The sequence below is a fragment of the Muntiacus reevesi genome, chromosome 2 (assembly GCF_963930625.1).
Source record: "Muntiacus reevesi chromosome 2, mMunRee1.1, whole genome shotgun sequence".
Classification (NCBI taxonomy): domain Eukaryota; kingdom Metazoa; phylum Chordata; class Mammalia; order Artiodactyla; family Cervidae; genus Muntiacus; species Muntiacus reevesi.
Window position 1 is genome coordinate 174,940,168 of NC_089250.1, and position 27,638 is coordinate 174,967,805.

The window sequence follows — 27,638 nt, forward strand, 5'->3', positions numbered from 1 at the left end:
AGAAACCAGAAATTAGGAGGGTAACTCTGACGGCCAGGAAAAGTTAGTTTGCCTTTTGAAGCCCGTCCCTGCCTGCACCTCATTTCACAGGTGAGGAGACCGAGGCAGAGAGGCCGTGGGGCCTGCCCACAGCTACAAAAGCTGAAAGGAAGACAGGGAGCATTCGAACGCACAGGTAGGCAACCTGAGAACGCTGCTTCTTTTCTCTTTTCCTGTCAGCTGAGGTAAAATACACCCAGCACTCCGTTTACAGTGTTATCCATTTTTCAGAGCAGAGTTCAGAGGCAGGAAGCGCGTTCGGCAGCCGGCACCCTATCCGTCTTCCCAAACTGTCCTAAACTCCCGTCCCGCCTGCCGCCGCAGCACCGCCTTCTTTCTTAGAACTAAAACATTTACACTGAGCGGAGGCCCGCGCGCTCCGCAAAATCGAAAAGACAGAGATGCAAACACGGTATACCTGCCAGAGTCTCCGCGGCCCTGCGCCTCGGGTAACTCAGCACCTGGCCGCGCAGGCCCCGCCCTCTAGCCCCGCCCCGCGGAGACCCCGCCCGTTACGATATGGTCCCGCCCCGCACCGCGCCTGGTCCCGCCCCGCACCGTGGCCGCGCTCTCGCGCGCGTCAGGGGGCGGAGGCTCGCGCGGGTCGAACCATGGTGACCATCAGAATGGGGAAGGGCGGAATTACAGCCGCCGCGGTGAACGTGGGTGTGAGGGATCAAAGCAGCGCTCGTTCATTTTTGTGTTGCGCCATGCGGTCGTCCCTGTAGCAGCCTGGGCCTTCTCTGGCTCGCCAAGTATTCCTTCTATCTTTTGGAACCGCCCATTCTTTTGCCCAGTCAGTAGACGCGTCTAAAAGCCGACGTGTAGAGGTGGAACTTGGTAATGTAAGTTGAACTGTTTGGCGAAAGGCCAAGATATCCCAACCAAAGTACTTTGTGTTAGCGTTCATGCTGGCATCAGTGTCTAGGCGAAGGGCCCTTTCGCGCTCCGCGCACTGGGCGGACGCCTGGTGCCTCCCTGCGGCGTCACAGGTGGTCTTTCCCCACCGCACGGCCTGATGGGAGGAGGACGCGGTGCTGCCATGTTGGACGGAACCACCCGCTGTCTGAGGTGGGGTGGCTTGGTTCTCAAGCCGCCTGTAGACTGACCGACACAAGGGTGCTGCTCAGCCTGGGACCGGCGCTTGTGGCGGGGGAGCCGCCGCAATCCCCGGCGGACACAGTTCCACCCTGTGAGCTCCTCCGGGCGCGCGGGACGGCCTCAGGCCGCGGGCGCCCCCCCGTGCCCGTGGGCGGCCCCGCCGCACGCACATGGCCGGGAGGTAGGCGCGCGGTGCGGCCTGGGAGAGTCGGAAGCGCGGCGAGACCGGGCGAGGCGGCAGCGGAGGGCCATGCAGGACGCGGAGAACGTGGCGGCGCCTGAGGCGGCCGAGCAGCGCGCCGAGCCCGGGCCGGAGCAGCCAGCCGCCGAGCCGTCGCCGGGGGCAGAGGTGGCGCGGCCCGGCGTGCAGGAGGCGGCGGGCGGCGAGGACGCGGAGGCGGAGGCCGGGCCGGGGCCTGAGGGGCCGGCAGAGCCTGCGGCCGACGGGGAGGAGAAGGCTGACGCGACCCCCGGCGCCACCCCGCCGCCGCCCGAGGAGTTCCCTGCCCCGCTCGCAGGCGAAGGCCCGGCGGAGCAGGCGCAGGACGCGGCGGCCGAGGCCGGGTCCGAGGGGGCGGGCGGGGAGCCGGACGGTGCGGCGGAGGACGGCGGCGCGGACGAGCCCTCCTTCAGCGACCCCGAGGACTTCGTGGACGACGTGAGCGAGGAAGGTGAGGCGGCGGGGCTGCGCCGCACCGAGGTTCCCGGTCCCACGCCTGACTCCCCGCACCTGGGGAAGGCTTCCGTGAGCGCCTGGATCGCCGTCTTTTCTCCGAAAGGAGGGGAGCAGGGGGAGACAATTTGGCGAGCCAGACACTGGCACTGCAGCCGGGAGTTTGGAGGGCGGCGAGGGTCGGCGGCGGGCCCGCAGCAGCTGTGACCGAGTGTGCAGCGGTGTGGTCATTAGGGCCCGGCAGGACGCTCCACGTGCTGCACAGTCCTGGGTGACAGCGCTTCCTCCGAGGTCTGGGTGCCCCGAGTGACCCGCCAGACCTGCCTGTCAGAGGCCTGAAACTGACTCGGTGCCGTGTCCGTAGGGGTGGACGGACGCTGTCTCAGGAGTGGGCAGAGCGGAGTGGTCAGACTGGATTCTTTTGCCCCGGCTGCCCCACAGGAGTGTCTGTCCTCAGAGGGACAGTCCCAGGCAGACTTGCCAGATACCTGTTCCCATCTCTTTTCCTAAATCTGTAGGCATGCTACCGTCCTTCTGTTAGCAATGATGTTCTTGAATTGTAGTATATTATAACTTTGGTTCTGCCTTGGTTCCGACTAACAGGCATTTTTTCTGCTTTTTGCCTGAGAGAGCCTGTTTCCTAAGGTGACTTCTGATGATGCCTGATCTCATTTGTTTTTGTTTTTGCGTTGTTTGTTGTTAAGCCATTGTGACTCTTCAGGCTGGGAGCACATCAATGGATTCCTCTGCATATTGGCCACTTTATTAAAATGGAATAATGAGTAAAACACCATTGAAAAAGCTGATGAGACACCAGAAAAATAAGATGTTACCACACAGAGATAGAAAGATTGGCGGGGGAGCATGTCTCATCACTGAGATTGAGTCAGAATCATAAAGAATTTCACATAAAATGAGAAAGTTTAGAGAACATAAGAGTTGTTTGACTTAGAAACATAGTTTATTTTAAAATTCTTTATCAAGTGCTTCTTTTTTTTCATCCAGTTATATTGAGAGGTAACTGATAACACAGCACTGTATAGGTTTGGGATGTACCCCATAAAGACTTATTTGAAACAGAAGTTTAAAGGTTATTGTCCGCATTGTCTTACACTTTGTTTCATGAGACAAAAGACATTTCAGCATGAAAAGCAGGAAAGGCTGCACTTTCCTGTTCATGAGGACTTGGGAGCTGCTGACCCAGTCAAAGCCCCTCACCCATTCACCTCTAACAGAATGTGTTTCCTGGGGAGTTGGTTGCTGAGAATCCACAGAGTCGGTGTTGCTTGGTAGCCCACCCCTCCTCATTACGCCCCCCCAGCTTAGACCACTGTTCTTTTTTACTGGCCCAGTTTTTCTTATATTTTAAAATCTTAAGTTTGGTTTTAAAGCTCATTTTGAGTCCTTCGGTATTCACTTTTTTTTTTAAGTATTATTTGAACACACCTAATCACACAGGATTTCTGGATTGTGACTTATGGTGTGACAGAGGATGCTGACATGAGCACAGGCCAGCCAAGCCAGGTGGCTGCTGGGAGGGCTTCTGGAAGCCCTTGTGATCCTGATACTTCTTCAGAGGGGCCTGTGAGGCTCCTGGTCCTAAGGAGCTAAAATCAAGCAAGCTGTCGGTCTTCTTGAGGCCAGTGGTTGTAGTCAGTAGTTCATGTGTTTTCTGTTTGGTGAGAACTGTCCTATAGGGTCAGAGTGATGCTCAAGGTACCGATTCTTGTGAAAATGGACTGAGTGTCATGACGAGCCCTCCTGCACGTTCCACAGCTCTGGTGCCTGTGTCTGCCCCCCCCCCCCCCCCCCCCCGACAGATGAACTGTCACACAGTTGCATCTTAATCACAGCGTCTTTTGTCCTTGGTGCTCAACGAGGCAAACATGTGGTAGAGGTTCTGACCAAATGTCTTTGGTACTTAAGTCTTGAGACGTGCATTTTTTGTATTTCTTCTGGAGTCAGATTGGAAGTCCATGAGCCAAGAGTAACCAGATGCGTGGGCCGTGATGAGAAGGAAGTGTGTTCCTGTAGTTACTATGATCATTCCCTTACTGTGTATGGGCGGGTTCTTGTAAAGCTAGACACTTCAAGATTGTGGGAAGGAGTCCACAGTTTGTATAAAAGCTGAGCTTCTTACTGTAAACCTTGTAAATTCAGATCAGGCTTAACAGGTGATGTAAAAGTTTGGTAAGTCAGCTTTAAAAGTCACCCAAGCATCTGAGTCCAGTCTCTGTAGGGAAGATACCCTAATCTGCCTCTTTCCTTCTGTTTCCTCTTTGTTTGGTCACAATTTTAGCTTCATTGAAATTTAAATGGCAGTTCTTTTATCTAAGGCAACATTTCCAATATCATTCATAAAGGTGTTGAAATTCATCAGAGGTAGTTTATAACAGGACTTGCTTCTGGAAATTACTCTTTTTCCTTTTTTTTTTTTCTTTTTCCTTTTTTAAAGACTTTTTATTATTGAAAATTTCAAGCACTAAAGTGGAGAAATTTCACCTCAACTTTTTTTTTTCCCACCTCAACTTTTGAAAATAAAATACAACAAAGAATATTTTCTGACATGTGTCCTATATAATGTTGAAAAACTTAAAAAACTAGTCATAATTAGGTTCTAGAACACATAGATACACAGATAATAAGCCTTTGTTCTTCAGCTGTTGTTTAAAAATTACCTTGGACATTCATTTTGCCTGTACAGACAGTCCTGAAATTGTGATGGTTTGAATTACAATGGTTCAAAAATGGGTTTATTGGGAAGTAACCCCATTATAAGTCGAGGAAGATCTGTGTTACTGAGAGCACTTAAGATTTGGGTTCTGTGATTTTAATTTCTGTTCTGTCACGTGAACAGAATGCATTTTGAGCTTTTGCATGAAGTTATGAAAATACTAGTTGACGTTTCTTGCTATGTTCCAAGCACTGTTCTAAGTGTTTACAATCTAATGTCTAAATGACTGGTGTCTCCCGGTGATAATACCGCCAGGTATTTTGTCCAGCTGGAGACACCGCAACCTATAAGACGCATCACTTGCATGCCTTCATGAGCTTCTGTAGTCTCTAGTTGCCTGGTTTAAGTGCCAGTCTCTGTCCCATGCTGTCTTCAAACAAGGCTGCTTTACGTGAAGAACCTCGGGTGATGAGTTTGTAAGAGAGGTAGGTCGGAGAAGGCTTACCACAAGTGTTCCTCAGCTCACTTTGTTTTTGTTTTTTTTCTGGTAAAAGTCCATCCTCTTTGCCTCTTCACTTTTAAAGGCTTTTTTTGTTGTTGTTGTTGTTAAAGGCTTTTTAAAAAATTCATTTGGGGATAGAGTGAAAAGTTTTTTAAAATTTTTTAAAAATTCATTTAATATTGCCTATTATTGACATATTTTGACTGTTAGGGGGCGTGCAAAGAGTTACAGTCCTCCCAATTATTTCAAGTTTAAATTTTTAGTCAAGCTAGGGCTGTAATATCTAAATGTTCGGAGCAAAAGCTTTCAGATTAATTATGCATCTTTTACTTTTTGGAGATCTGTTCAGTGTGTTAACCTGGTGCATTAACTTGGTGAGACAAAGTCACTCGGCACACCTTCCCCTCCTGCAGAGTTGCTGGGGGACGTGCTCAAAGACCGGCCGCAGGAAGCAGACGGGATTGACTCGGTGATTGTGGTCGACAACGTGCCTCAGGTGGGGCCCGACCGCCTGGAGAAACTCAAAAACGTCATCCATAAGATCTTCTCCAAGTTTGGGAAAATCACAAACGATTTTTATCCAGAGGAGGACGGAAGGACCAAAGGGTGAGTGATGTCCTCCAGCACGGACGTGTGGTTTGTGTTTTCTTGGCAGCTGACACCGTGAAGGCGATGGTGCAATGGTGCGCTGGGGACTCCGGTGGATGGGCAAGTGTGCTGAGGCGGCCCTCAGCTGGCAGGGCCTCGGGGCAGGGACCGTCAATGGGAGGGAAAAGGACATGGGCATCTGGTTCTAGTTGGGTTTTGTGAGTCAGCTGCTGAGCTGCTGGAACATCGGAGCTCGGTCTCTTCTGTCCTTGAATAGTGATTGATGCGAGGTAGATCCAGGCAAATCTAGGGGTTGGCAGGACTTCAGGAACATCTGACGTATGGTATTTTGATTCTAAAATATGCTTTTCTCCCACATTTTAACATCTGAAATGGGGGTACTTGTTAGAGTCTAAAGGAAAGCATTGTGTCATTGTTCAGTTGGTAACTTTTTTGTGGTATTACCTGAAATATCGGGTCTTTTAAAAACAATAGCATGAGGTATGTGTCCTACGGTTTGCTTTTTAAATTCAATATTAGATTTTCTGTGTTGGTAAATGTGATTCTGATTGCTTCCTTGTAAACGCTGTGGTGCTCCGTCGTGGGACAGTTTATCAGTTTTCCTGTCCACAGACTGTTTGAGCAGCAGTTGGGAAGCCTGTCCTCTTCTGGGTACAGGAGAGAGTGTGCCTGCATAGTGGCCCGTCTGCAGCGCCTCTGGGCGATCCCCAGAGACACCCGCGTGGTCGTTCCCAGCTTGTGCTCAGCCGGCAGCAATCAAAGTTCTGCTGGTTGTGCCACACACTTGTCAGACTTTCTCCATTAAAATTTCATAAAAACATCAGCCTCTGAGTATGGGCAAAATCATCTTTTATGGGACAGGAATGAGAAAGTAGTATAAACTTCATTTTTTAATTTCAGATTTTAAATACTGCCTAGAATAGATTTAATTTCTTGGAAAATTGATCACACACAAGTAATATTTCATACATTTTCTGTTTGAGAAAGGTGGGAGGATAACCTTTTTTGGAGCAGTTGCATGCGCGATTTTATTAAAATGAAACATTCTCTGAGAGCCTTTGTGATTTTGCCTATAATACACAGTATCAGAATATTCTAGTTTTTTTTATTCTTGTTTTTTATAGACAGCTTTGTTGAAAGATACTTGACACACAGTCAAGTCAGAGAGTTTTAAAGTGTACAATTTCGTAAGTTTTGATGAACATGTACATCCATAAAATGGTTACCATAGTCAGGGTAGTGAGCATTTTGGTTAATTTTAGAGGCATTGGCTCTTGTGTTGGGATTCTGTTCATGTTTGTAGCTGCTCTGCTAGGGACCTGACTGCTTCCAGGACGTGGCAGGCAAACGGGTCATGGATGCTCGTGGTGCGTACAAGCCCTGCGGGGGCCTGGGTGTGTGGAGGATGACCTGCCTGTTCTTTGGGTCTGCACTCTTGTGAGTTGCCCTCTCCCTCGATTCAGGTATATTTTCCTGGAATACGCATCCCCTGCCCACGCGTTGGACGCTGTGAAAAATGCTGATGGCTACAAGCTCGACAAGCAGCACACGTTCAGAGTCAACCTCTTCACCGATTTTGACAAGTAAGTTCTGACTCAGCCCAGGAGATCCTAGACATCTTCCTGAGCATGCACGGTCAGGCCTTTCTGCCCCAGGAGGCCGGGGGGGTACTTAGTGGCCTTTCAGGAGGCTGCACTCTTCCATCAGACAGTGCAGGGTCGTTTGACATCCCCGGCCAGCCGCTCCGCCCCCGCCCCCCCAGCACCTCCTCACCAGTAATGACTGAGCAAAGCCTGTCCTTCTTGGGGAGGGGCGGGTGCAGTACTACCTGGCCGAGGACCACTCACCCTTGTGGTCATCTGAATATCACTGACCTTCTAGGTACATGACCATCAGTGATGAATGGGACATCCCAGAGAAGCAACCTTTCAAAGACCTGGTATGTTGCATAAAATCTCTATGTAATTACAAGAAATGGTGGCTCTTGACTTGAAGCGGTGACTTCCTTAGGAATTAACGATGCTGAGTGAATTCGTCATATTGTTAAGTGTGACAGTTATGAATATAATTTTTATTTGGCTAAAATTAAGGAAACGTATTCCATCCCTTGCGCTTGACTCCTTTAGGGAAACCTGCGCTACTGGCTTGAAGAGGCAGAGTGCAGAGATCAGTACAGTGTGATCTTCGAGAGCGGGGACCGCACTTCCATATTCTGGAATGATGTGAAGGACCCGGTCTCCATCGAGGAGAGAGCGGTGGGTATTTGCTGCCAGGCAGGGACTCACTGCTAGGTTTCCTTAACAAAGAAGGGTGTGGTGGGAATTCCCTGGCGGTCCAGTGGTTAGGACTCTGCACTTTCACTGCCACGGGCCTGGATTTGATCCCTGATTAGGGAACCGAGATCCCACAAGCCACGTGGTATGGCCAGAAAGAGAAAGAGAGCTTGGTACATGAGCAGGTGAAGTGTCATGTGCTTTGAGGTTACCCCTCTTGACAGCAACTTTTATTCTTCCAGCTTTGAAACAAATCCTACGAAGTGAATAGGCTTTTTGTATTTTTAGTTAAAAGTTTGGGAACTCAATTCATCATAGACTTTGGAGTCTTTGTGTTTAGTTTTTTTGTTGTGTTAACGTTGGCACTGGTTTTTTCCACAGCGATGGACAGAGACATATGTGCGTTGGTCTCCTAAGGGAACCTACCTGGCCACCTTTCACCAGCGAGGCATTGCTCTGTGGGGGGGAGAGAAATTCAAACAGATTCAGAGATTCAGCCACCAAGGGGTTCAGCTTATAGATTTCTCACCTTGTGAAAGGTAAGCCGTTATAAAATGGCAAATGGGATGCTGCCAGCCCTCTGTAGGTGCTTTTCTAAAGCTTTATTTTGCAATAATTGCCTCTGTAAAGTAGAAGCGTCACAAGAGAGCACAGAGGGTTCCTGTGTGCTCTTTACTGTGGTGGGTCATATTTTGTTGCATGTGCTTTATTACTTCCTCTCTCTACACATGTGTGTAAACCCCGTCGTCTAACAAGGGCCTTAAGCACCCGCTGCCGTCGGTATCCACTGCAGGGCCCAGACCAGTTCCCTTTGGGTGCTGCTCATGACCCCTGGTGCTCTTTACCTGATGAGTCCAAGGAAAAGAAAGTGTGAGCACTCCACACCACCCCTCCCGCTAGTGCACACAGCGGACTTTTGTTGGGAACCCACTGGATCTTTCCTTGTTCTGCTTTTATCAGAGGAACATCTTAAGGTGACCCTTGGAGCACGCTGCTGTGCCAGGCAGGCCTGAGTGGCATGTGCCACAGTGCTTCTGCCCTGTATCTGGAGTGGGCTCTCTGGACGGGATGACGTTTTTGGGGAGCCTGGAGGGCTGGAGAAGGTGCTGGTTGCACGAGTCTTGAGTGCTTGTCCTAGGAGTCTCCCTCCCTTGTGCCTGGAGCCACGTTTGGGAGCAGAAGCCCGTCACGCCCCCTGTGGCTGGTTCCTGGGGTGCCCTCACAGGAGAGGCGGCGGGGTGCAGGGGCTGACGCTGTGCCCTCTGCTGCAGGTACCTGGTGACCTTCAGCCCCCTGATGGACACTCAGGATGACCCCCAGGCCATCATCATCTGGGACATCCTCACCGGGCAGAAGAAGAGAGGCTTCCACTGTGAGAGCTCAGCCCACTGGCCCATCTTTAAGTAAGTGGCCCCGGGTAGCCACGGTGGCCTCTGTGCCCCTGTCTTCATCGGCCAGCTTGGCACTTCTTTTTTTTTTCCTCAGGTGGAGCCACGATGGTAAATTTTTTGCCAGAATGACACTTGATACTCTCAGTATCTATGAAACTCCTGTAAGTGGCTTATTTGATTACCTGACTTGAGCTGCCCTGTCAGGAGCTGTTCCGGGCGCAGAGCTTTCCTTAGTGTGTGGGTGGCCGAGAGGAGAGAGGGTGGTCTTCCGGTGTCTGCCTTTCGGGTTCTCGGGCCCTGGTTCGGGTCTTCTGCTGCCACGGGGAGCTGGGATGGGAGTGGTTGGAACAGCCCTGGGAGGGTGTGCTGTGTGGGTGATCGTGTCCCAGTTGGTCTGTCGCCCTGTGCCGACACTGCTCCCTCAACAAGCTCACGCTGCAAAGAATTGTATGTGCTGTTGAGACGGTGGTCTGATTTGACGCTGTTGTGACCTCATTTTTTCCACAGTCTATGGGTCTATTGGACAAGAAGAGCTTGAAGATCTCTGGCATAAAGTAAGTGACTCTCTCAGCACAGGCTGGGGTGGGAGTGGGGATTAACTCCCTCCTTTAGCACCTGGCTCCTATACCCTTGGAGAAAATGCTAGTGCCAGTCAGGGGCATAGGGATGCCACCGCAGGCTCGTGCCTGCTGCTGTGGGCTGCTCGTTGGTGGCCACGTCAGCGTTCTCCGCTCCTGCTCGTAGGGACGTCTCGAGGGCTGCTTCCTTTCACGTTCCCGCCTGGGGATGGGAGACTTGGGGGCACAGTCTTTGAGGAAGAGAAGTCTCCTCTTTGTCGGGAGTCTCCATGTCAGTCTGATGGTGCGTGCCATGGGTTTGCTTGGCCTCTGAGCTGTGACTGGTTTCGTCTGTCAGAGAGGAGGCACGTCTTTATCCGCCTGAAATCTCTGGGGGCAGTGAAATAGCAGTGCAGGGGATGTGCACATTTCTTACTGTTCTATTATATTTATGTATTGGGCAAAAGTATGGCTTATAATTAAAACTGGGCGTTAACTCTCAGTAAAAGCAAAAGTGAATATGCTCTGCATGGACAGGAACTCGTGAATTGTTTGTTAATGGCACTTTTAAAATGTTGCTGTGTAGAGAATTGCCCCTACTTCTTCCTTCACTTATATTTTTTGATCTGAGGTGTTCTCCCTTTGACCTCTTAATGAATGTTCAGAAATCACATAGATGGTCCATCAATCTAAAGTTTATTTTACTTGGCTCGTGGTTAAGAGCATGAGTGGGGTTTCAGAGCCGGGGCTTCAGTCCTGTGACCCCCATGTTGGTGGGTCATGGTGTTATCAGCGCCTCTCTGCTCACTGGCCCAGTGAGTCTGCCAAAGCCCCCGGTGGTCCTGGGGACAGAACAGGCTGCCCAGGAAGCCCAGAGCAGGCCTCTGGAGGTGGGCACTCGGTGGTATTGGCTCCCATGCTGTCCTGGGAGGTGAATGTGCCAGGGCCCCGCTTTACACAGTGAGTGAGCTCTTTCATTCTCTGTGCCTTCCTCATCACGGCTCAGCCGGTCCTGGTAAGCATTTTATTTTCTTCTTCTGCAGAGATTTTTCTTGGTCCCCCGGTGGTAACATAATAGCCTTTTGGGTACCTGAAGATAAAGATATTCCAGCCAGGGTAACCCTGATGCAGCTGCCTACCAGACAAGAGATCAGAGTTAGAAACCTATTTAACGTTGTGGATTGCAAGCTGCATTGGCAGAAAAATGGAGATTACTTGTGTGTTAAAGTAGACAGGACTCCAAAAGGCACCCAGGTGAGTGGACACCAGTGGGCGGGGTCATGCCGCCTACTCAGCGCTGTTTGGGGGTGGGGGGAGTGTGGCTGTGTTGGTGGATTTTTGGTTCAAACTTCAGACTTTTTTCAGGCCCACCTGGCACCAAAAGTTAGCTGTTGCATCATGGCTGGAACTGTCATCATATTCCAGCAGAGGAGTATAATTCTTTCCTATAAACTGAGTGGGTGATGCATCACTTAGTTGAGATAGGTCAGAGCTCACAAGAGAACACAGGGAGATCTCCTCCAGGCACCCACCTTCCTTCTCTGTAGGTGTTAAAACAACACACTGTTTTCTTTAGGTTTTTCTTTGGAAACACAGAGTAGCATGCTTGACACAGTTCTGCATCCAGACTTTGTTTGTATCACTTAACATTTGTTTATACACAAACTCGTGGTTTTTTTTCCTTCTAACGGAAATATTTTTTTCACAAAAAGTTTTTGAGGTATGCAGTCACGTAGCAGTCATGCAGCAGTCACCACTGTCTTAACTCCAGAACATTTCCATCTCCCTCGAAAGAAACTCCTCACGCAGCAGCCGTCACCCCATTCCTGACACCCTCTCACCTGCTTTCCCGCTTCCTGTCTCTGGGCATCCCGGTTCTGGACATTTCTCAGGAACGGAGTCATGCTCTGTGGCCTTCCGTTATCTGGCTTCCTTCACTGAGCGAGGGGTGCAGGCTTGTCCCTCATCGTTTTTTATGGTTGAGCAGTGTGTACTGTGTTGTATCGTGTTTGCCCATTTATCCTTTGGTGGGCCTGTGGGTTGTCTCCATCCTTTGGCTATTACGGATAATGCAGCTTTTTACATGAACCTGGACGTTCCATTGTTTTGAAATAATAGTTGGATCAGTCCCAGTTGGTGGGCCTTTGGGGTGCTACAGAAGGTTTGCAGAGAAGCCACAGTACGGATCCCTGGGCCTGTCTGCTGGACAGACCTTAGGGCAGGCCTTGAAGTAGGGTCTGGGTTGAGGCCGTGGGGTCCGTTTCTTCTCCAGACATTGTACCAGTCTCTGCCTTCATCAGCGTTTGAGAGCTGTTGTTTTCACCATTTCAGTCACTGCCGATTTTCATTTCTCTACCAGGTGTATACGTTTAATCCTTCATTAAATTCTTAAGTTGTCCTTTAAGTCTGCGTCATGCTTTTAGTTTTCAGAATGTCACCCCTTCTTTTTTCTTTTAAACAGGGTGTTGTCACAAATTTTGAAATATTCCGAATGAGAGAAAAACAGGTGCCTGTTGATGTGGTCGAGATGAAAGGCAAGTGCCACTGTCCTGTCCTTTGGTTGAGTGGCTCCCAAGCCGTCCCACCTACTCATACGCTTCCCTGGGAGTTCACGGCCTGGGCAGGCTGGCCGAGGTCAGGCGTCTGTCTATATGTTATAAAGCATACGTTGGTTCACGGTTTCTTTGTCCTTCCCAGCTTCAGTCTCTTAGCCTTTCCAGTTGCCAAGTGAAGAGACGCCCCCTTTTTTTTCATTCATACCATGTGATCTGCTTACGTAGCAGAGGGACTACAGGTTCAAGCCGTTTCACGCTTAGGAGGGTGAAGAGCAGGTTTTCACCACACACCCAGCAACGCAGCTGAAGGGCTTGTCCTCTTATCTATGAAAGTGCTCAGTTTAGTAGTGGTGTTTTGGTTTTTTGGACTCCTGAAAACTTGAGACACTGTTCCCGCCGTTAGGTGGACCATTTAGCCTATATCCTGTTTTGCTGGGTTGAGGAGGACGGGAAGGCACAGCCTGGTAGAGGGCGTGACCCCGTCCAGTGCTGTGAGGAGAGTGGGGGCTCACCCCAGCCGCCCTGCCCCCTGTGGCAGGGGTCGGGGTACAGGGGGCGCCTGCCGGCCGTGGCGGCTCCACAGGGCTCAGCCTGCTGTCTTTGTGCTGTGCTGCTTGTGGGCCTTTTAATGAACTGAAGAATCTGGAGCGTCTCTGGTTGAACAGCCTTAACTGAAAATGATGTTCTGTGACCAAGGAGCTCACCCTTTTTTCCTGGCCTTAGAAACCATCATCGCCTTCGCCTGGGAACCAAACGGAAGTAAGTTCGCTGTGCTGCATGGGGAGGCGCCCCGGATATCCGTTTCCTTCTACCATGTGAAGAGCAATGGGAAGATTGAGCTTATTAGTAAGTGCCGCCTGTGCCTGTCTCAGAGTAGCTGAACGGGAGCCCAGGGTCAGAGCTTGGTTACTGCTCCTGGGAGAGTGCTTGGCTGGACAGAGGGTCGTGTGGGCTGGTGCTGATGGTGGCGCCGAGGGAGTTTGTCGCAAAGGACGGGCCTTCTGCGCACTCCTGAGCAGCGGTGTCTGTGGGAGCATCACTTTGTGGTGTCGTCAACTGGTGGTCACAAGACTGAGTGTTATTAGTTTCTTTGTCATGAAAGGAAATTTGGACAACTGAAGACTTCATGGCCTCCTGTTGTAAAGTCGGTTATGATACAGCAAGCATCCAAATGCTTCTGCTTTCCAGGCCCCCTGCAACCCTGCCTGCCCTTGCAGGGTCAGCCTGCAGGTCACCACACTGTGCTGGGGACTGCCGAGCTGATCGGCTCGCGGAGATGCTTTCCCTTGGTCTTGGTCTGAGAATCCTGCCCCTCCCTATTAGGGTGGTGCTGTCCCCCTCCCCACCCTGCTCCTCCCTCCTGAGTAAAGAGATGAGGACCAGGCTCCACCCCTTCAGGACTGAGCAATTAGCATTGGGAGAGATGGTGGGATTAGCTTCTTTCAGTTAAAAAATGTTTGAGTCAGTAGAACGGATTTCTAGGCTTTTGGGGTCATGCATCTCTGTGAGAATATGATGGAAGCTGGACTCCTTACCCTGGTGTCGAGTTCCCCTGGTAGCACAGCCTGAGTGGCGTGCTTTGTCTGATTACTCTGTCAGGCGCAGTGTTGTGTCATTTAAAGTACTGCAGTTTGAGAACCCCTCCAGGCCCCCCAACAATGCAGGTGCAGCACCTTGGAGTCTGGTGTGCACACCCATGGGGTGTCCCCAACTCGGCTGCATGCTGACCTCTGACCCTCTCCTTTCAGAGATGTTCGACAAGCAGCAGGCCAATACCATCTTCTGGAGCCCCCAAGGACAGTTCGTCGTGCTGGCTGGCCTGCGGAGGTGGGTTCTGCTGCGTGCGGAGGTGGGTTTGCCCTGTGCGGGGCTGCGGGCTGGGGGAGACCGTGACCCAGGCCTGGACTCCGGCCCCGAAGGTTGCTCTGCTGCCTCCCTGAGAGTGTGGGGACAGGTCCTCCCACAGGGCGTCCCAACCTGGGTGAATCGTGCGGTGTCTCCATCCTGCTGCCCAGACGTGGCCAGGACCAGGCCCCTTGCAGACGCTTCCACCAGGGACTGAGGACACAGGCCCTCCTCCTGGTGACCCAGTTCCCCGATGTGAGCGCCGCGTGTCTGTGTGGGAAGGGTGTTTGGTCAGGCTGGGAGCCCACGAGCACCTGGATGTTCACCCCCTTGCTCCCCACCTGGTTGTTCGGCAGGCCGTGCAGAACCTGTGACAAGCGTGCAGTGTCTCCTGTGGGCCCGCGGGGCTCCCCGCCTCACTGGGCGCCTCTTGCTGTGGTTTGGCGGCTTGGCCTCTGCCAGCCTTTCCTCCAGGAGCAATCACAGCAGACACTGCGGTGCTTGTGTGCCCTGGGCTTCGTCTGTGTCACTGTGATCACTTCCCTGTCCACAATCAGGCGGGACACCCAGCTTCCCAGTCCAAGCCTGCTCACCCTGAGCCAAGGGCGGGCGCAGACGCGGCTCTCAGTGACTCCAGCTGTGCTGTTTCCCCAGTATGAACGGCGCCTTGGCGTTTGTTGACACTTCAGACTGCACAGTCATGAACATCGCAGAGCACTACATGGCCTCTGACGTGGAGTGGGACCCCACTGGGCGCTATGTCGTCACCTCCGTGTCCTGGTGGAGCCACAAGGTACGGGGACCTAAGCGCCCTGCTTGTTCCTGCCTCAGGGCCCGTGCACTCACGCCAGGGCTGTAGCTCTGTGGGTGGCGGAGCGTCTTGCCGTTACGGGTCCCCAGCCCTCGTCCACAGAGGCTCCCCCAGCCTGGTCCCTGCATCCTCTCTGCCTCCCCTGTGTTCTCATCGTGACCCCGCTCAACAGCATGAACTCGCCTCAGCCATTGTTAGCCATTCATTGTCCTCTCTTCCTGCCGGCTTGAGACATTTCGAGGACGGGCCATTTCTCCTGAGCTACATCCCTAGCATCTGAAACTGCCGCACATTGTCAGCCTTCAGTCAGGATTTGCTGACCGAACTGGCATGTGAGAAAATATGTCATTTCTGTTTTTAACTTCCTGAAAAGATCATCCTCTCTGTCTTCAGCGAAAGATCCGAGGGTGTATTGGTGGGGGTAGATGCAGGACTCAGTGCTTGCAGAACTGCTGTGAAGTCTGCCAGGCAGGGGGCTTCTTGGCCTGGGGCCTCCCTGGAAGGGTGGAAGCCGTGTGTGCACTGGCACTTTCCTGGGAGAGGACTTGCTTCCTCTGGGTCTTGGGAGAGTCAGGGCCTGAGAAGTTTGTGTCTGTACAAGTCACAGTCTATACTATCTTTTTTATAAGCCCAGTATTCCCATTGCTGGTAAAATTTGCTGAAGATCCTTCTTTATATTTAATAATTATTTTTACTGATTGAAGTGTTCACAGTTGAACCAGCTGACACACGTTTACCAGTCGAGACAGAGTGATTGTGTTTAGTGAAGTTTTAGGAGCAAGAGCTTTGCAAATGTTGCTGGAAGCAGTGTCTTGAATGCCGTCCTTGTGTTCAGGTCAGGGTATGTTGGCCGTGCCCAGGCCTGTTGTTTAGAGGTCCCCTCACCAAGGCCCGCCCTGACACTAAATCCTCTGAGTGTGCTGACCACTCTGTTTACTGCCCCCCGAGTAGTAGCGGGAGTCCACCAGGATGTAGGCACTACCTCCTTCGTCAAGAAGGTCTTGGTACAGAAGAGATGCCTGCTGAGCGGTGGTGGCGGACTGTCCTCAGTGTTCCGGCACAAGTGCTCTGCTGGTGCTGTTCTGGCTGCTGCACGCACTGCACTGTCCCACCAAGTGCATCCTCTTAGCTGTCCTCCCCTGCTCACGGTGTCCCCCAGTGCCATCAATACTGGCAAATGATTGGTTCTCAGACATTTGTTGAGTGACATGGTGAATTTTGCCAGGTCTGTTGACAGGATTCAGGGTCTGTCCTGGGGTCATCTGGTGGGGTGGGCAGCTAGCGAGGCTCTGCTCTCTTCCAGGTGGACAATGCCTACTGGCTGTGGACCTTCCAAGGCCGCCTTCTGCAGAAGAACAGCAAGGACCGCTTCTGCCAGCTGCTCTGGAGGCCTCGGCCCCCCACGCTCCTGAGCCAGGATCAGATCAAGGTCTGGTTTTCCTCATCAGCTGCAGGGACGTGGCAGTGACTGGCCTGAAGAGAAGAAGGTTTTCCTTCCTGATACTGTCAGGGTGATAATGAGTGAGGAATGGAGGTGTCGCTTTCACAGCAGACCCTTTGAGGAGATGCAGAGCAGTGAGAACCAAAAGGAAGAGGGTAGTTTCAGCAGAGGAAACAGATTTCGGTTGTGAGACCACATCAAAACCGTTGTAGGAAGTTTCTGGAAATGGAGGGGCGGGTGAAGGGTGATGGGCTGCTGGAAAGTCCTGGTGAGACTGTAAGACCTGGGATTTACCTAACTGGTGGGACAGCTCTTCTGAGGGGTGAGTGTATATCCCGGGGAAGGAAGGCTGCCGGTGGGAAACGTGGAGGCCAGCGCCATGTTGAGCACTCAGGTGGCCGTGCTCTGCTGACCATTGATGCTGCAGCCGTGAGGAGCGTGTCTGTGGCTCTTGGCTTTGAATATGCTGATCCTGAGGGAATTGTCTTTGTTTCAGCAAATTAAAAAGGATCTGAAGAAATACTCCAAAATCTTTGAACAGAAGGATCGTTTGAGCCAGTCCAAAGCCTCAAAGGTTAGCCCTGTCCCCAGGCATGAGGGAAGCGCCCAGACAGTCCCTGTTGCCTCATGGCAGAGGCCAACACCAGGCAGAGGGACAGACCCCAGGGTTGGCTTCCGTCCACGGGAGGGCGTGGCGGAGGGGCCGCTAGAGGAAGCTGAGGGCGAGCAGATATGGCTGGTGTGCCCACCCCACTGTCTCTAGTGGAGCCCTACGCCATCCTGTCCGTCAGGCTGGGCACCCCTGACCATGTTTCATTCCCACTTGGTTGAGCAAAGTGAAGACAGTGGTGTGTGGTAAGTGATCGTCCTGTAAGTTGTTCCCAATTTTGCACACAGGAATTAGTGGAGAGAAGACGAACCATGATGGAAGATTTCCGGAAATACCGGAAAATGGCTCAAGAGCTCTATATGGAGCAGAAAAATGCACGGCTAGAATTACGAGGAGGTAACTTTGTTAGCCAAAGACACACCTTTTATAGCATATAGTTAAAATATTTTTCCCCTTTTGGATCTTTTCCCAGATTTTTTGGAAAACATCAAGTGTTGCCTGAATTTAAAAGAACCTTTTTTTTTGGCCGCAGCTTGTGGCTTGTGGGGTCTTAGCACTCTGACAAGGGATTGCCCCTGGGTTCCAGCGGTCAGAGGGGGAGTCCTAACCACTGGACCCCCAGGGAAGTCCTCTTAAAAGGATCATAAACAGAGTCTTTAAAAGATTCCTGACAGAACTGAGTTTCCTTGCGGTTTTCACACTGGCCTGTGGTGGGGAGTGGGGTGGGGGTGGCGTCTTTCAGATTTGTGCCCCACACATACATGGCGTGACCGGCAAACCCCCCACAGGTGTGGACACTGACGAGCTGGACAGCAACGTGGACGACTGGGAGGAGGAGACCATCGAGTTTTTTGTCACTGAAGAGATTATTCCCCTTGGAAATCAGGAGTGATCCGAGAGCACTGTGGTAAGACGGGACAGGGAGCTGTTGGCGTCCTGTCTAGTAAGCGAGGAGGTGGCGAGTGAAGCCCCGTTTCCTGTATCCAGCGTTAGCCACATCCTTGCCTGTGAGCCATGAGGAGTCCGGGGAGACTCTGGTGTCCGCACTCTGGGCCTTGAACTCCACGTTTAGGGAGCAATGTTCCTCTGAAACCCAGTAGGACTTGGCTGTGGCCACGAAGAGGGCCAAGGGAGGCTTTGCTGGGAGAAGACAGGGGTGCCCATCAGACGGGCGGCCACACCAGCCGCAGCGCCTGTTCAGTCAGTCCCCGCTTGGTCTGGACAAGAGCCTCCAAAATCCTGTCCGCTGTGGCTTGAACGTATACTTCAGTGACAGAGGACCTGGGGCTCTGCCCTCAGAGCTGACCATGTGTCTGGGGGCGGGACAGGGCTGTCTGGCTGTGTGGTCCCCGTGGCAGAGAGCGCGGGCGTGGAGGCTACCCTGTCCAGGTGGCCCCCGTCAGCAGGCATCGGACTGGAGCGTCCCTCCACCTGCTGCTCCCAGGGTTGGGGCCGCCGCCGCCCGGCCTGCCACCGGCCCTCGTTCAGGACGGAGGGTGAGCCGTGTCCCTTGTTGCAGTGTCGCCGTGTGCTGTGCTGGAACCAAGCTCATCCTTTTGCAGAAAGCCTGCACATCCTGAATTTCTACCTGTGCTTCTGTCGCTCGGACCGAGGCCGCGCCTGGAAGTCGCCATCTCCACACGTCGCTGTGCCTTTCAGCCCCGGGTGCCCGCCGCAGCGGAGGCGTGATGGCGCTGCCCCTTGGGGATCTCTCGCACTGCAAATGGCGCCCTGCCTCCCGCGGTCGGCGCCTGCACAGCCACGCGGGCCCCTTGGGCTCCCTGGCCGCCAGCAGGGGAGCCACTCGGGGTGGTGCGCCCCCTGCCATTCAGGTTGTGACAGGTTCTCTCAACAGGCTGAACGCGGAAATAAAGCAAACGTGTATGAAAAAGCTGTCTTTCTCCTCTTTGAATGTAGATAGCGGCCTTGACCTTGGTGCCTCTTCCGTCTGCCGCAGTAGCAGCCGCCTTGGGCTCGTTGTGTCCAGACTGCACTCAAGAGGCGCGGAGGGGTCGTCAGCCTCCCTCGGGGTCCCCTCCTTTTCAGCTGAGCTCTGAGAAGTGATGCGTCAGCCCAGACACGGTTTCTTCTTTCTGTTTTGTTTCCTGCACTTCCCAGTTCACCTGATGAGAAAGAACCCTTTAGCCTTTTGCTCAGTCACACAGGTTTGAAGACTTACACTGACAGTTGTCACCTGTCTGAATATTTAACCCTCCCCTCCCGGGAGGGGCTGAGCAAACCCATGTACCTCGGCCCGTCTTCACCGCAGCGTCGCGCTGTCCTCCGTGCCTTGTGAAACGGCAGTTCTTCCACGTCTGTCTTTCTCCCAGAACCTGAAGTTTAGTTTAAAAGGCAGTGACGCCTGGAGCTCACAGCCATGACCCGTACTGTGTACAGACCTAAGACACCCGGTGGGGCGAGGCACAGGCAGCCATCGGCCCTGTGGCTCAGCTGGCTGGCGCGGAGTGGTCCCTGACCCGCCGGCTCCCCCGGGAGCGCCGGGCCTCCCCCTGCGGGCCAGGCGCTCCAGGCTCCTTCTCACCCCTTCAGAATCACGGCAGTTCTTGGTACCTGTCCTGTTCCTCAGACTTCACTGTGTCGAGACCCACGTTTTCTAATTTCATGGCCCTAGGAAGGAACAAGCACATGGTTCTATCATATTAACAGATTTTTAACAGAGCTTTTAAAAAACTAACTTCTCACTGTTTTAAACTGGCTAGTTGTAACTTTTACATAGTTTGTGAATAAAAATTTCTTAAGCACTTGTGTTTGCGTTCTTTCTTTTGTAGAACTAACTGGGTGTCCTGGGGCTGGCCCTTCGTGGAGCAATTTCCTGACCCACCCAGTGGGGTCAGTGGGGACGGCAGGGTCCCCAGCGTGTGGCTTGGGCCCCAGGTAGGCTCTGGGCTCCTGGCCACCTGCACAGGCCTTGTCTCTGTCGTGCTGCGGGGCAGTCGGGGTGTGAGGGATTTGCCTTCATGGGGGAACCCAGTGACGACTCCAGCAAGTTCCCAGGGGGTCAGAGGCTGGACCTTCGTTGGGGGTGGAGGTGGGGAGGGGGCAGGGGAGCATGGATGTTAGGGGGGCTCGTTCACATGGCCAAGAAGTCCTGGAGCCCAGCGTTGACCTGGATGCGACCAGCACAGCCTTGCCCCTAGACAGCAGATGGTCCATGCTGCTGGGCCAGCCAAACGGAGCCAGGCAACCCTGCGGTCATCCAACCCCAGGCCCAGCCCCGCACGTGGAGGGGCCCTGGGCCCCTCCCACCCTGAAGTCAGAGTTCTCAGACCTCGGTTCGCGGATCTGGCCCCCGCGGTCTGTATGGAAATGCAGCAGTTGTTTCACCAGCGCGCGCTCTCCACTGCTGCCATAACCTGGCACGCTGCCGAGCAGCGCCACCTGTCAGGCACGGTTCACAGCGCAGTGACTTCCCTGGAGACCGCAGTGGAAAAGTTGGGCGCGGCATTTAAGGAGTAAATACGCCTGAGGGTTAAGGGGAGCGGGGCCCTGGGTGTGTGCAGACAAGCAGTGTGGGAAAGGGGCTTAAAAACCACATCCTAATAAGAAGCTGCAGGTACGTTTCAAGGTTGCCGTGGACATGCCTCCGGCAGGAAGTATTCCTAGGGGACTATTTCATCGAACGTGTGCCCCTTTGGTGGAACAGCTCCGGTGCTAAGCCTGGTGGGCTCTCAGGCAGACACACCACAGGAAGCCCATGGTGTCCGACACAGGGGCGCCCCCCGAAGAACCACGTAGGCGGTCCCCCGAGCTGCTGAGACACTCAGGGACGAGCTGGGCCCCAGGGACCCTGATGATGTCACATATGGGGCGGGGCTAACAGGTCTCCCGCCAGGATAGCAGGGAGAAGGCAGCTCCTGTCCGCAGCCAGCCATGCCCTCGCGCCCTGCTGCCGGCCCCTCCCCGGCCCGGGGCAGCCCAGCCATGAGGCAGGTGGAGCCGAAGGACCAGCAGCTCACGGTGAGCATTCCCCCGCGTGCCGGGACAGCCCTCCGGCTGCCTCCTCCTGACCCGCTGTCATCAGCCCGGCCCCCTATCTGCTCAGCCCTGCTCTGTCCCTGCTCTGCTTAGCCGTCCCTCATGAGGACCTGGTGACCCCCCTGCTCCTCAGCCCGAGTTTCCAGCATCCCTTCACTCTTGCCCTCTGAACCTCACTCCCCAGGGAGCTCAGGGCCTGGACTATGACCCCCAGATGGAGTGGGGTGGATGCCCCCTACACCTGGCCCCATCAGGGCCCCAGAGGCCTGACCACCGTCCCCTAGGTGACGGGCAGGCTCAGTCCATTAGACAGTGGGGTGAGTGGAGGCCAGGGGTGCGCTGGCCTGCAGGCTCAGCGCAGAGGAACCCTGTCATGTCCCGGTCCCGGGTCTGGGAGAAGCACAGCTCCCATTTCTACCAGGAGGGACTTTCCCATCTCACAGACGAGAAAGCAGAGGCCCAGGAGCAAGGTGCTGGCTTGCTGGGGGCCCACGGCTCATGACCAAGGAAGATCTGGGGCCTGGGTCAGCAAGATCCCAGGGGGTCTCCTGTAGGACCCCCTCACAGCCCAGCTGGAGGGGGGTGGGGGGCAGAGAAAGGTGGGAGGCAGAGCCCAGGGCTTTTCTACTTAGAAAACCAATTCTTGCTCTGAAAGTGCTCACAGCCTGCAAGAAGGTCCCTTGGGTGAAGAAGCCAGGGTGAGGTGTGAGACTGTCTGTGCCTCAGTCTCCCCAGTTCAGACTAAGGAGGGTCACCTGACCACAGTGCTCCTCTGGGCACCATCGTGAGCCGTGGACGAGGAAGTCAGCACCTGGTGGGGTTCCGCGGCCTTAACTGCTTCACCGGGAGTGGGAGGCTCACCCGAGGTGGCGGTGGGCGCTGGGCCGGGGACTCTGTGGCCTGGAAGGACGGGGCGCTCCCTCCCTGGGTCCCTGGAAGGCAGCTGAAGCGGTGTCCTGCCCACAGGTGGCTCTGCGGATCCGCCCGCTCAACGACACAGAACTGGAGGAAGGGGCCGCCGTCATCGCCCACAAGGTGGGGGACCAGGTGAGGCCGTCGCAGGGCTGCAGAGCGGGACCCCCACCCCCGCACGCGGTCTCCCACCTCGGGCCCCCTCTCCCGTCCACTCATTCACTCCTTCCACCCTCCCTCCCAGAAAAGTTCACATCAGAGCTCACGGTGGCCCCGGGTGCTCCACACACGGGTGGAGCCAAGGGGGACTCGAGGGCCTGTTTCCCCCACACCCCCGCCCCGCTGACCCCACCACCTCAACTCCCTTCCTACCTGGGAGGGGGGAACGGAGCAGGGCGTCAAGCAAGAGATAACAATCCAAGGTCGGGGAGCTGAGTGCACAGAGAACAAAGCAGCCAGAGGTGGCCGCGAGCAGCCTCTCTGAGTGGCGTGGAGGTGGGAGAGGCCGGTGGTCCAGGGAGGGGCGGTCCAGAGGCCGCTCCAGGCCCAAACGCGGGAGCACGCAGAGACAGGCAGGCGGCGCCGGGACAGGGCAGCAGGGCCTGCGGTTTAGCAGGGGGGCTGCCCGTGCAGCTGTGAAGGGGCCGGGTGACTGACCCCCGCACTGTAGGACGGGTGGCTCACTGGCTGCCAAGTCATCAAGGATTCCCGCTCCTTGGAGACCGGCTCAGAAGCCAAGCTCTCAGCGCGGTTTCGAGGTGCGGGGCCCATGGTCGCCACTAGCCGGAATAAATGCCAAATCCGGGGGAAGAGCAGACTTGGTGCCTAAACTGCATTCCCCCGTCTGCCTTCAGTGGGCAGCTGTTCCGGGACGTTCCCAGGATGAGTTTGCAAAGGAGCCTGGGGGTGGGGCGCGGCACCCGGCTGAGAATGCCCCCCGAGTGGGGGCGCCCAGTCCCAACAGCAGGGAGACGCTGGGGTGACACCGTGGGGAGGAGGCCGGGACGGACGTCTGGGTGTGTAAAGGTGCTGGGGCGGTTCGCAGAGAGGGTGGGATGGCTAGGGCTGAGTTCACGGAGACCTGAAGAGACCGCTGTTAGATTGAGGGGTACACAGTCTTGTAGGAAAGATTTCAGTTGAGCCGTGAAGAGCATGTACACAGTCTTAACAAGGAGACAGTGCAAATGTAACTAAGCTTATGACGGGACTCCCTGGGAGGCGGGACGTGGGGGCCGACTCCGCAGGATGTGGCAGAGATGGACAGATTCCCAGGGCCCGCGCTCTGCAGAGACAGGGCTATTGTGGCCCCAAATTCAGCCGAGAGCCGGGGCAGCGGGGCTGCGGGTCCATAGGCTGACAAGTCCTTACGCTTAAACTGTGCGCACCTCACTGATTAAACCAACGCAAGTGAGGAGGCAGGTGCGGCCCTCAGAATAATTGGAAAGCAAACAATTGGCAGAACCCATAGTAGCTGTCGACGTGGTCTCCCCAGTCCCCAGATCTTGGCACGTCGCCCATCATGGGGACGGACTGACCTCCTCCCAGAGAGCTCTGGCCGTCTCTGGGTGAGACGGGCAGGTGGCCAGGGGGCGGGGCTCTCGGTCCCCATGGTCATGCCCCTAAGACTCCCTGGGTACCCCAGGCCCCGCGCCAGAGTAAACAGCTCATGGGTCTCTAGATGCCCTGCCCCCAGTGCCCAGGGAAGGGCTCTCTTGAACCTCCCTGTCCCCAGGGGCCTTGTACATCTTGCTTTATAATTACGTATTTATGTGAGAAAGGAGGGGCCCTGGGGAGGGGGCACCGAGGAGATCAGAGGGACAGGTGGGCTCCAGAGCTTGGTGGGCCCCGTCCTCCTCCTCTGTGGCACACTCCTCTGTCTCCCCTCTCCTCTGGGGGGCGCAGCACCCTGAGCAAGAGGAAAATGGGCAGGTAAACATCCCCAGGGTTGTGTGCAACGCCACTGGCTCTGAGCTCCACCGTCCATAAAGCCGGTCCCCCACCTGCAGGGCGCGGCTGGGGGCGCTGGGGCTGGCGGGACTCTTCCCTAACCCTCAGCACCCCGTCTGGCTGATCGCCGGTGTCCGGGTGCCATCGGGCAGGGCCTGGCAGACAGGCACTGGGGGGGCGCTGGTGTGTGAGGACTGGAGGCAGCGCCTGGGAGGCCTGGGGGCCTCACGGCCATGGCTTTGGGGTCGCTGCACCCTCACCGGTGGATGGAAGTGGGGAGGCTGCCTGTGGGTGAGCACAGGCACCTGCAGCCCGTCCCAGCCACGGGCCGAGCCCTGGATGCCGCCAAGGGAGAGAGCCAGGCCTGGCTCCTCTGCCCTGATCCAGGAGCCGACCCCCGCCCCTCACGGTTCCTAGATGGTGGTGCTCATGGACCCCAGCGAGGACCTTGAGGACCCGCTGCGCACACACCGGTCCCGGGAGAAGACCTTCATCTTCGACGTTGTGTTCGACCAGCACGCGTCCCAGGTGTCCGCCCCCCACCCCCCACACCCTGCTGGCCCAGGCCCGCCGAGATGTCCTCACGCGGGAGGACTTGGCCAGGTAGCCTCACCTGTGACGTCTCACAGGCCCTCCCTGAAGGACAGAGAGGTTGGTTCCTGGGTCACCCCAGGGGCAGGGGGCAGAAGGCCCCTTCCACAGACGCGGGGCCGCAAGGTGCCCCAGCTCTACCGGTTCTCACTCACCCCTCCATGTCCACGTGCCCATCTCTCCACCCATGCAACCATCCAACAAAGCCGTGTCTGGTCCACACCAGGCTAGAACACATGCCCTGCCCACAGTGGCTCACGCCCCAGCCAGCGGGGCAGGCCCAGCTCTCTGAGCAGACAGGCTTCTTCTGCTCCCGAGACCTTCACGGCATCAAAAGTAGAAGTGACCTGGTGGTTGTCATTTATTGAGCAGCTGTTTCATGTCAAGTGTTGTGCTTAAGTGCTTGACATGCATTGTCTTACAAGCGTCAGGGCAACTCTATAAAGTACATGGTGATAGTATCCCCATTTTTCAGGGAAGGAAGGTAAAGCTTAAGGAGGTCAGCAACTGGCCTGAGGTCACGTGGCTAGAGACCCGTAGAGCCAGGACAAAGTCCTGGACCGTGTAAGTCCAAGGATGGAGGGAAGCGGTACCTTTTGTTTTGGCCTCTGTCCTACCAGGGCTCAGATGCTCTGAGCCGGGTCACTGGCCAGGGATGTTGGAACAGAGGTGCAGAGTGGAGTCTGGGCAGGGGGCGGCACTCAGGGAAGACAGAAGAAGGGGAACTGTCCTTTTTATCCAGTCCAGCCCAACCCCCACACCCCCAAACACCAGCCCTAAAGGTGTCCTTCCTTGAATACCTCTGTGGACAGGGTGCTTACTACCCACACACTCCTATAGCTATGCACTGCTGCCCTGAATTAAATTCCGCCAGCCCGAAACTCACTGCCTGGTCCTGGTTCTGTCCCACGAGAGGAACCATAACGCTCTTCCCAGATTTCCAGCCCTGTCAGTGCTTCCCAGTCCTTGGCACTCTCTGATTTCTCTCAGTTCATACAGAAACCCCGGGAAGGACTCACACCTGTTTGGAACCAAACCCGGCAAGCCTCACGGCGTGCACTATCACTTACGTTCTCATGCTCTGCTCCCTCACCATGGTCTCCTCCGGGGGGCTCGGTGCGGCCAGGCAGTGTGTCTGTGGTCACACAACTGCAGGACTGGGGTGGGGCTCGGGCCCCGTCTGAACTGGCCTCCTCCTCCATGGGGTGCCTGTCCGTGTCCAGGGGGAGCAGGGCCTTTGAGGCACCACACACCCCATGTCTCCAAACAGCCAGGTGCCTGACTTTGTGTTGACTGTCTTCTGTCTGTCTGTCCGCAGGAGGACGTGTACCTGGCCACCACCCAGCAACTAGTGGAAGGCGTGGTTTCTGGATACAACGCAACGGTGTTCGCCTACGGCCCCTCAGGTACCGCCAGGGCACTGGCCTGGGAGGCAGGTCGGTGGCGGTGGGACTCCTCACAGCGTCACAGAGCGCCCCCTTCTTGAGGGCCGGCCGCATGCTGGCCCCTCTGCACCTGGCTCTTTGGTCCTTGCAGCAGCCCCAAAAGACAGGTAGAATGAGCCCCATCACTGATGAGAAAACTGAGCCTCAGACAGGTAGGAATTTGCCTGCGGTCACACAGCAGGTAGGACTGAATCCGAAATTCAGCCCAAGCCAACACTTTGCTGCCTGTGAGAACCACAGGTTCCTTCTCTGCAGTTACCAGTTGGGGTTGGTAAATGCTCATAGAGCTAAGCTGCCTCTCCTCCTGGAAACTAGGTTCATGGAGGGTCAGAGTTAGACAGGCCTTAACCGCCTCCCTGTGCAGGTGGGGAAACTGAGGCACTGAGAAGCCTTGGTCTGAAATCACAGCTTGTTTATTTCATTCATTCATTCAACAAACATTAGGGGGCGCCTGCTATTTGCTGGGCTCCAGGGAAGGGAAAGTGCCAGCTGGCCCTCTCCCACAGAGCCAACAGGTAAGGGGAGGTGACAGATCCCCTGAAGGTAACTGCTTAGAGTTTAACACACACTTTAACGCTCCCGTCATGAGAACAACACAAACATCTTCAAGTGCATTTGGAGAGGACAGCCATCTCCCGGGCCCCCTCCTCTGACACTGTCTGCATTTTTGCTTCATGTTCTCCGCTTTCCCCACCCAGCCATTAATTTTGTTCTTATTTCCAAAATGGAAACCAAGCATGTCAGAGTGGCCGGGGCGGTTTGCAAGATAAAGGTGTGACCAGGCTCTGGGAGGGGCTGAGCCCAGCTCAGGAGCCCTGCCTAGGTGGGCATTTCCCTCCTCTTGAAGGTGCTGGCAAGACCCACACGATGCTAGGCATGGACACGGAGCCCGGGATCTACCTGCAGATGCTCAGTGACCTCTTCCAGGCCATCGAGGAGACCCGTGACAACATGGACTGCAGCGTGTCCATGTCTTATCTCGAGGTGAGCTGCCTACCCCCTTGGCTGCCCTGTCTGCAAAACAGACCTGATTGTGATTGCAAACCCCCGTGTGTCACCCCAAAATCCCCCTGGCCTGTGGGAAACTTCAGGGCATCTGAGACTTCTCTGGAGATGCAAAGTCCCAGGGATAGGTGAAAGCCCCAGTGCCTCCTTTGCACCAAACCTACTGCTGCCAGCGCTTCTGTCTTATCCCAGATTTATAATGAAGTGATCCGGGACCTCCTGAGCCCGTCCTCGGGGTTTCTGGACCTGCGGGAAGATTCTAGGGGCAGTATCCAGATTGCAGGCATCACAGAGGTCTCTACCTCCAACGCCCAGGAGGTGAGGGTCACAGGGCCCACAGAGGGACATGTGGTTCCTCCACGGCAACCACACTCACCAGGCCTCGCAGAGCAGAGCCAGACACACAGCTCCAAGGCGGCTTCTGAGCTAAGGGTGCAGCAAGCTTCTGTGCCATGTCCCCGCTCTGCTAATCTGTGCTCAGGGCAGACTTCACCAATGGATCTCGCACTCTTCCCTCTGCCTTCAGATGGAGGTGGGGGACCCCTTTTCTACACCACTGCAGGCAGTCACAGCCAATCAAGTCTGAAATCCATTTGCCACCCTGATATCAAGGGTTGCTCCCATAAGGAGGGTGAGCTGGAAAGACTTATCCAGCCCTCTG

At 54.8% G+C, this 27,638-nt stretch overlaps 2 protein-coding genes across 2 annotated transcripts in view; both read left to right on the forward strand.

The window, feature by feature from the left end:
* The first annotated feature begins 690 nt into the window (after positions 1 to 690).
* Positions 691 to 19,847, forward strand: EIF3B (eukaryotic translation initiation factor 3 subunit B). The gene is made up of 19 exons (XM_065923694.1): positions 691 to 1,811; positions 5,403 to 5,595; positions 7,062 to 7,181; positions 7,480 to 7,537; positions 7,725 to 7,853; positions 8,253 to 8,410; positions 9,143 to 9,274; positions 9,357 to 9,423; positions 9,770 to 9,816; positions 10,863 to 11,073; positions 12,281 to 12,353; positions 13,098 to 13,220; positions 14,123 to 14,201; positions 14,874 to 15,012; positions 16,334 to 16,459; positions 16,968 to 17,045; positions 17,369 to 17,477; positions 17,870 to 17,988; positions 18,601 to 19,847. Exons 1-18 carry the CDS (start codon positions 1,391 to 1,393, stop codon positions 17,971 to 17,973), a joined length of 2,367 nt encoding a protein of 788 aa, XP_065779766.1. The 5' UTR covers positions 691 to 1,390; the 3' UTR covers positions 17,974 to 17,988; positions 18,601 to 19,847.
* A 1,176-nt stretch (positions 19,848 to 21,023) lies between these two features.
* Positions 21,024 to 27,638, forward strand: part of LOC136157323 (kinesin-like protein KIF19) — a 28,424-nt gene continuing 21,809 nt past the window's right edge. Inside the window, exons 1-6 of the mRNA XM_065919246.1 lie at positions 21,024 to 21,059; positions 22,044 to 22,124; positions 24,354 to 24,464; positions 25,846 to 25,933; positions 26,820 to 26,956; positions 27,170 to 27,295. Of these exons, the coding sequence (XP_065775318.1) occupies positions 21,024 to 21,059; positions 22,044 to 22,124; positions 24,354 to 24,464; positions 25,846 to 25,933; positions 26,820 to 26,956; positions 27,170 to 27,295 (579 nt within the window). The remainder of the gene's footprint in view (positions 21,060 to 22,043; positions 22,125 to 24,353; positions 24,465 to 25,845; positions 25,934 to 26,819; positions 26,957 to 27,169; positions 27,296 to 27,638) is intronic.

Bases quoted from the DNA above. Each gene is read 5' to 3' on its own strand.
- EIF3B (XM_065923694.1), top strand. From the start codon at position 1,391: ATGCAGGACGCGGAGAACGTGGCGGCGCCTGAGGCGGCCGAGCAGCGC. The intron at 5,596-7,061 runs GTGAGTGATGTC...CCCTCGATTCAG, and splicing joins GAGGACGGAAGGACCAAAGG to GTATATTTTCCTGGAATACG. The intron at 16,460-16,967 runs GTCTGGTTTTCC...TCTTTGTTTCAG, and splicing joins TGAGCCAGGATCAGATCAAG to CAAATTAAAAAGGATCTGAA.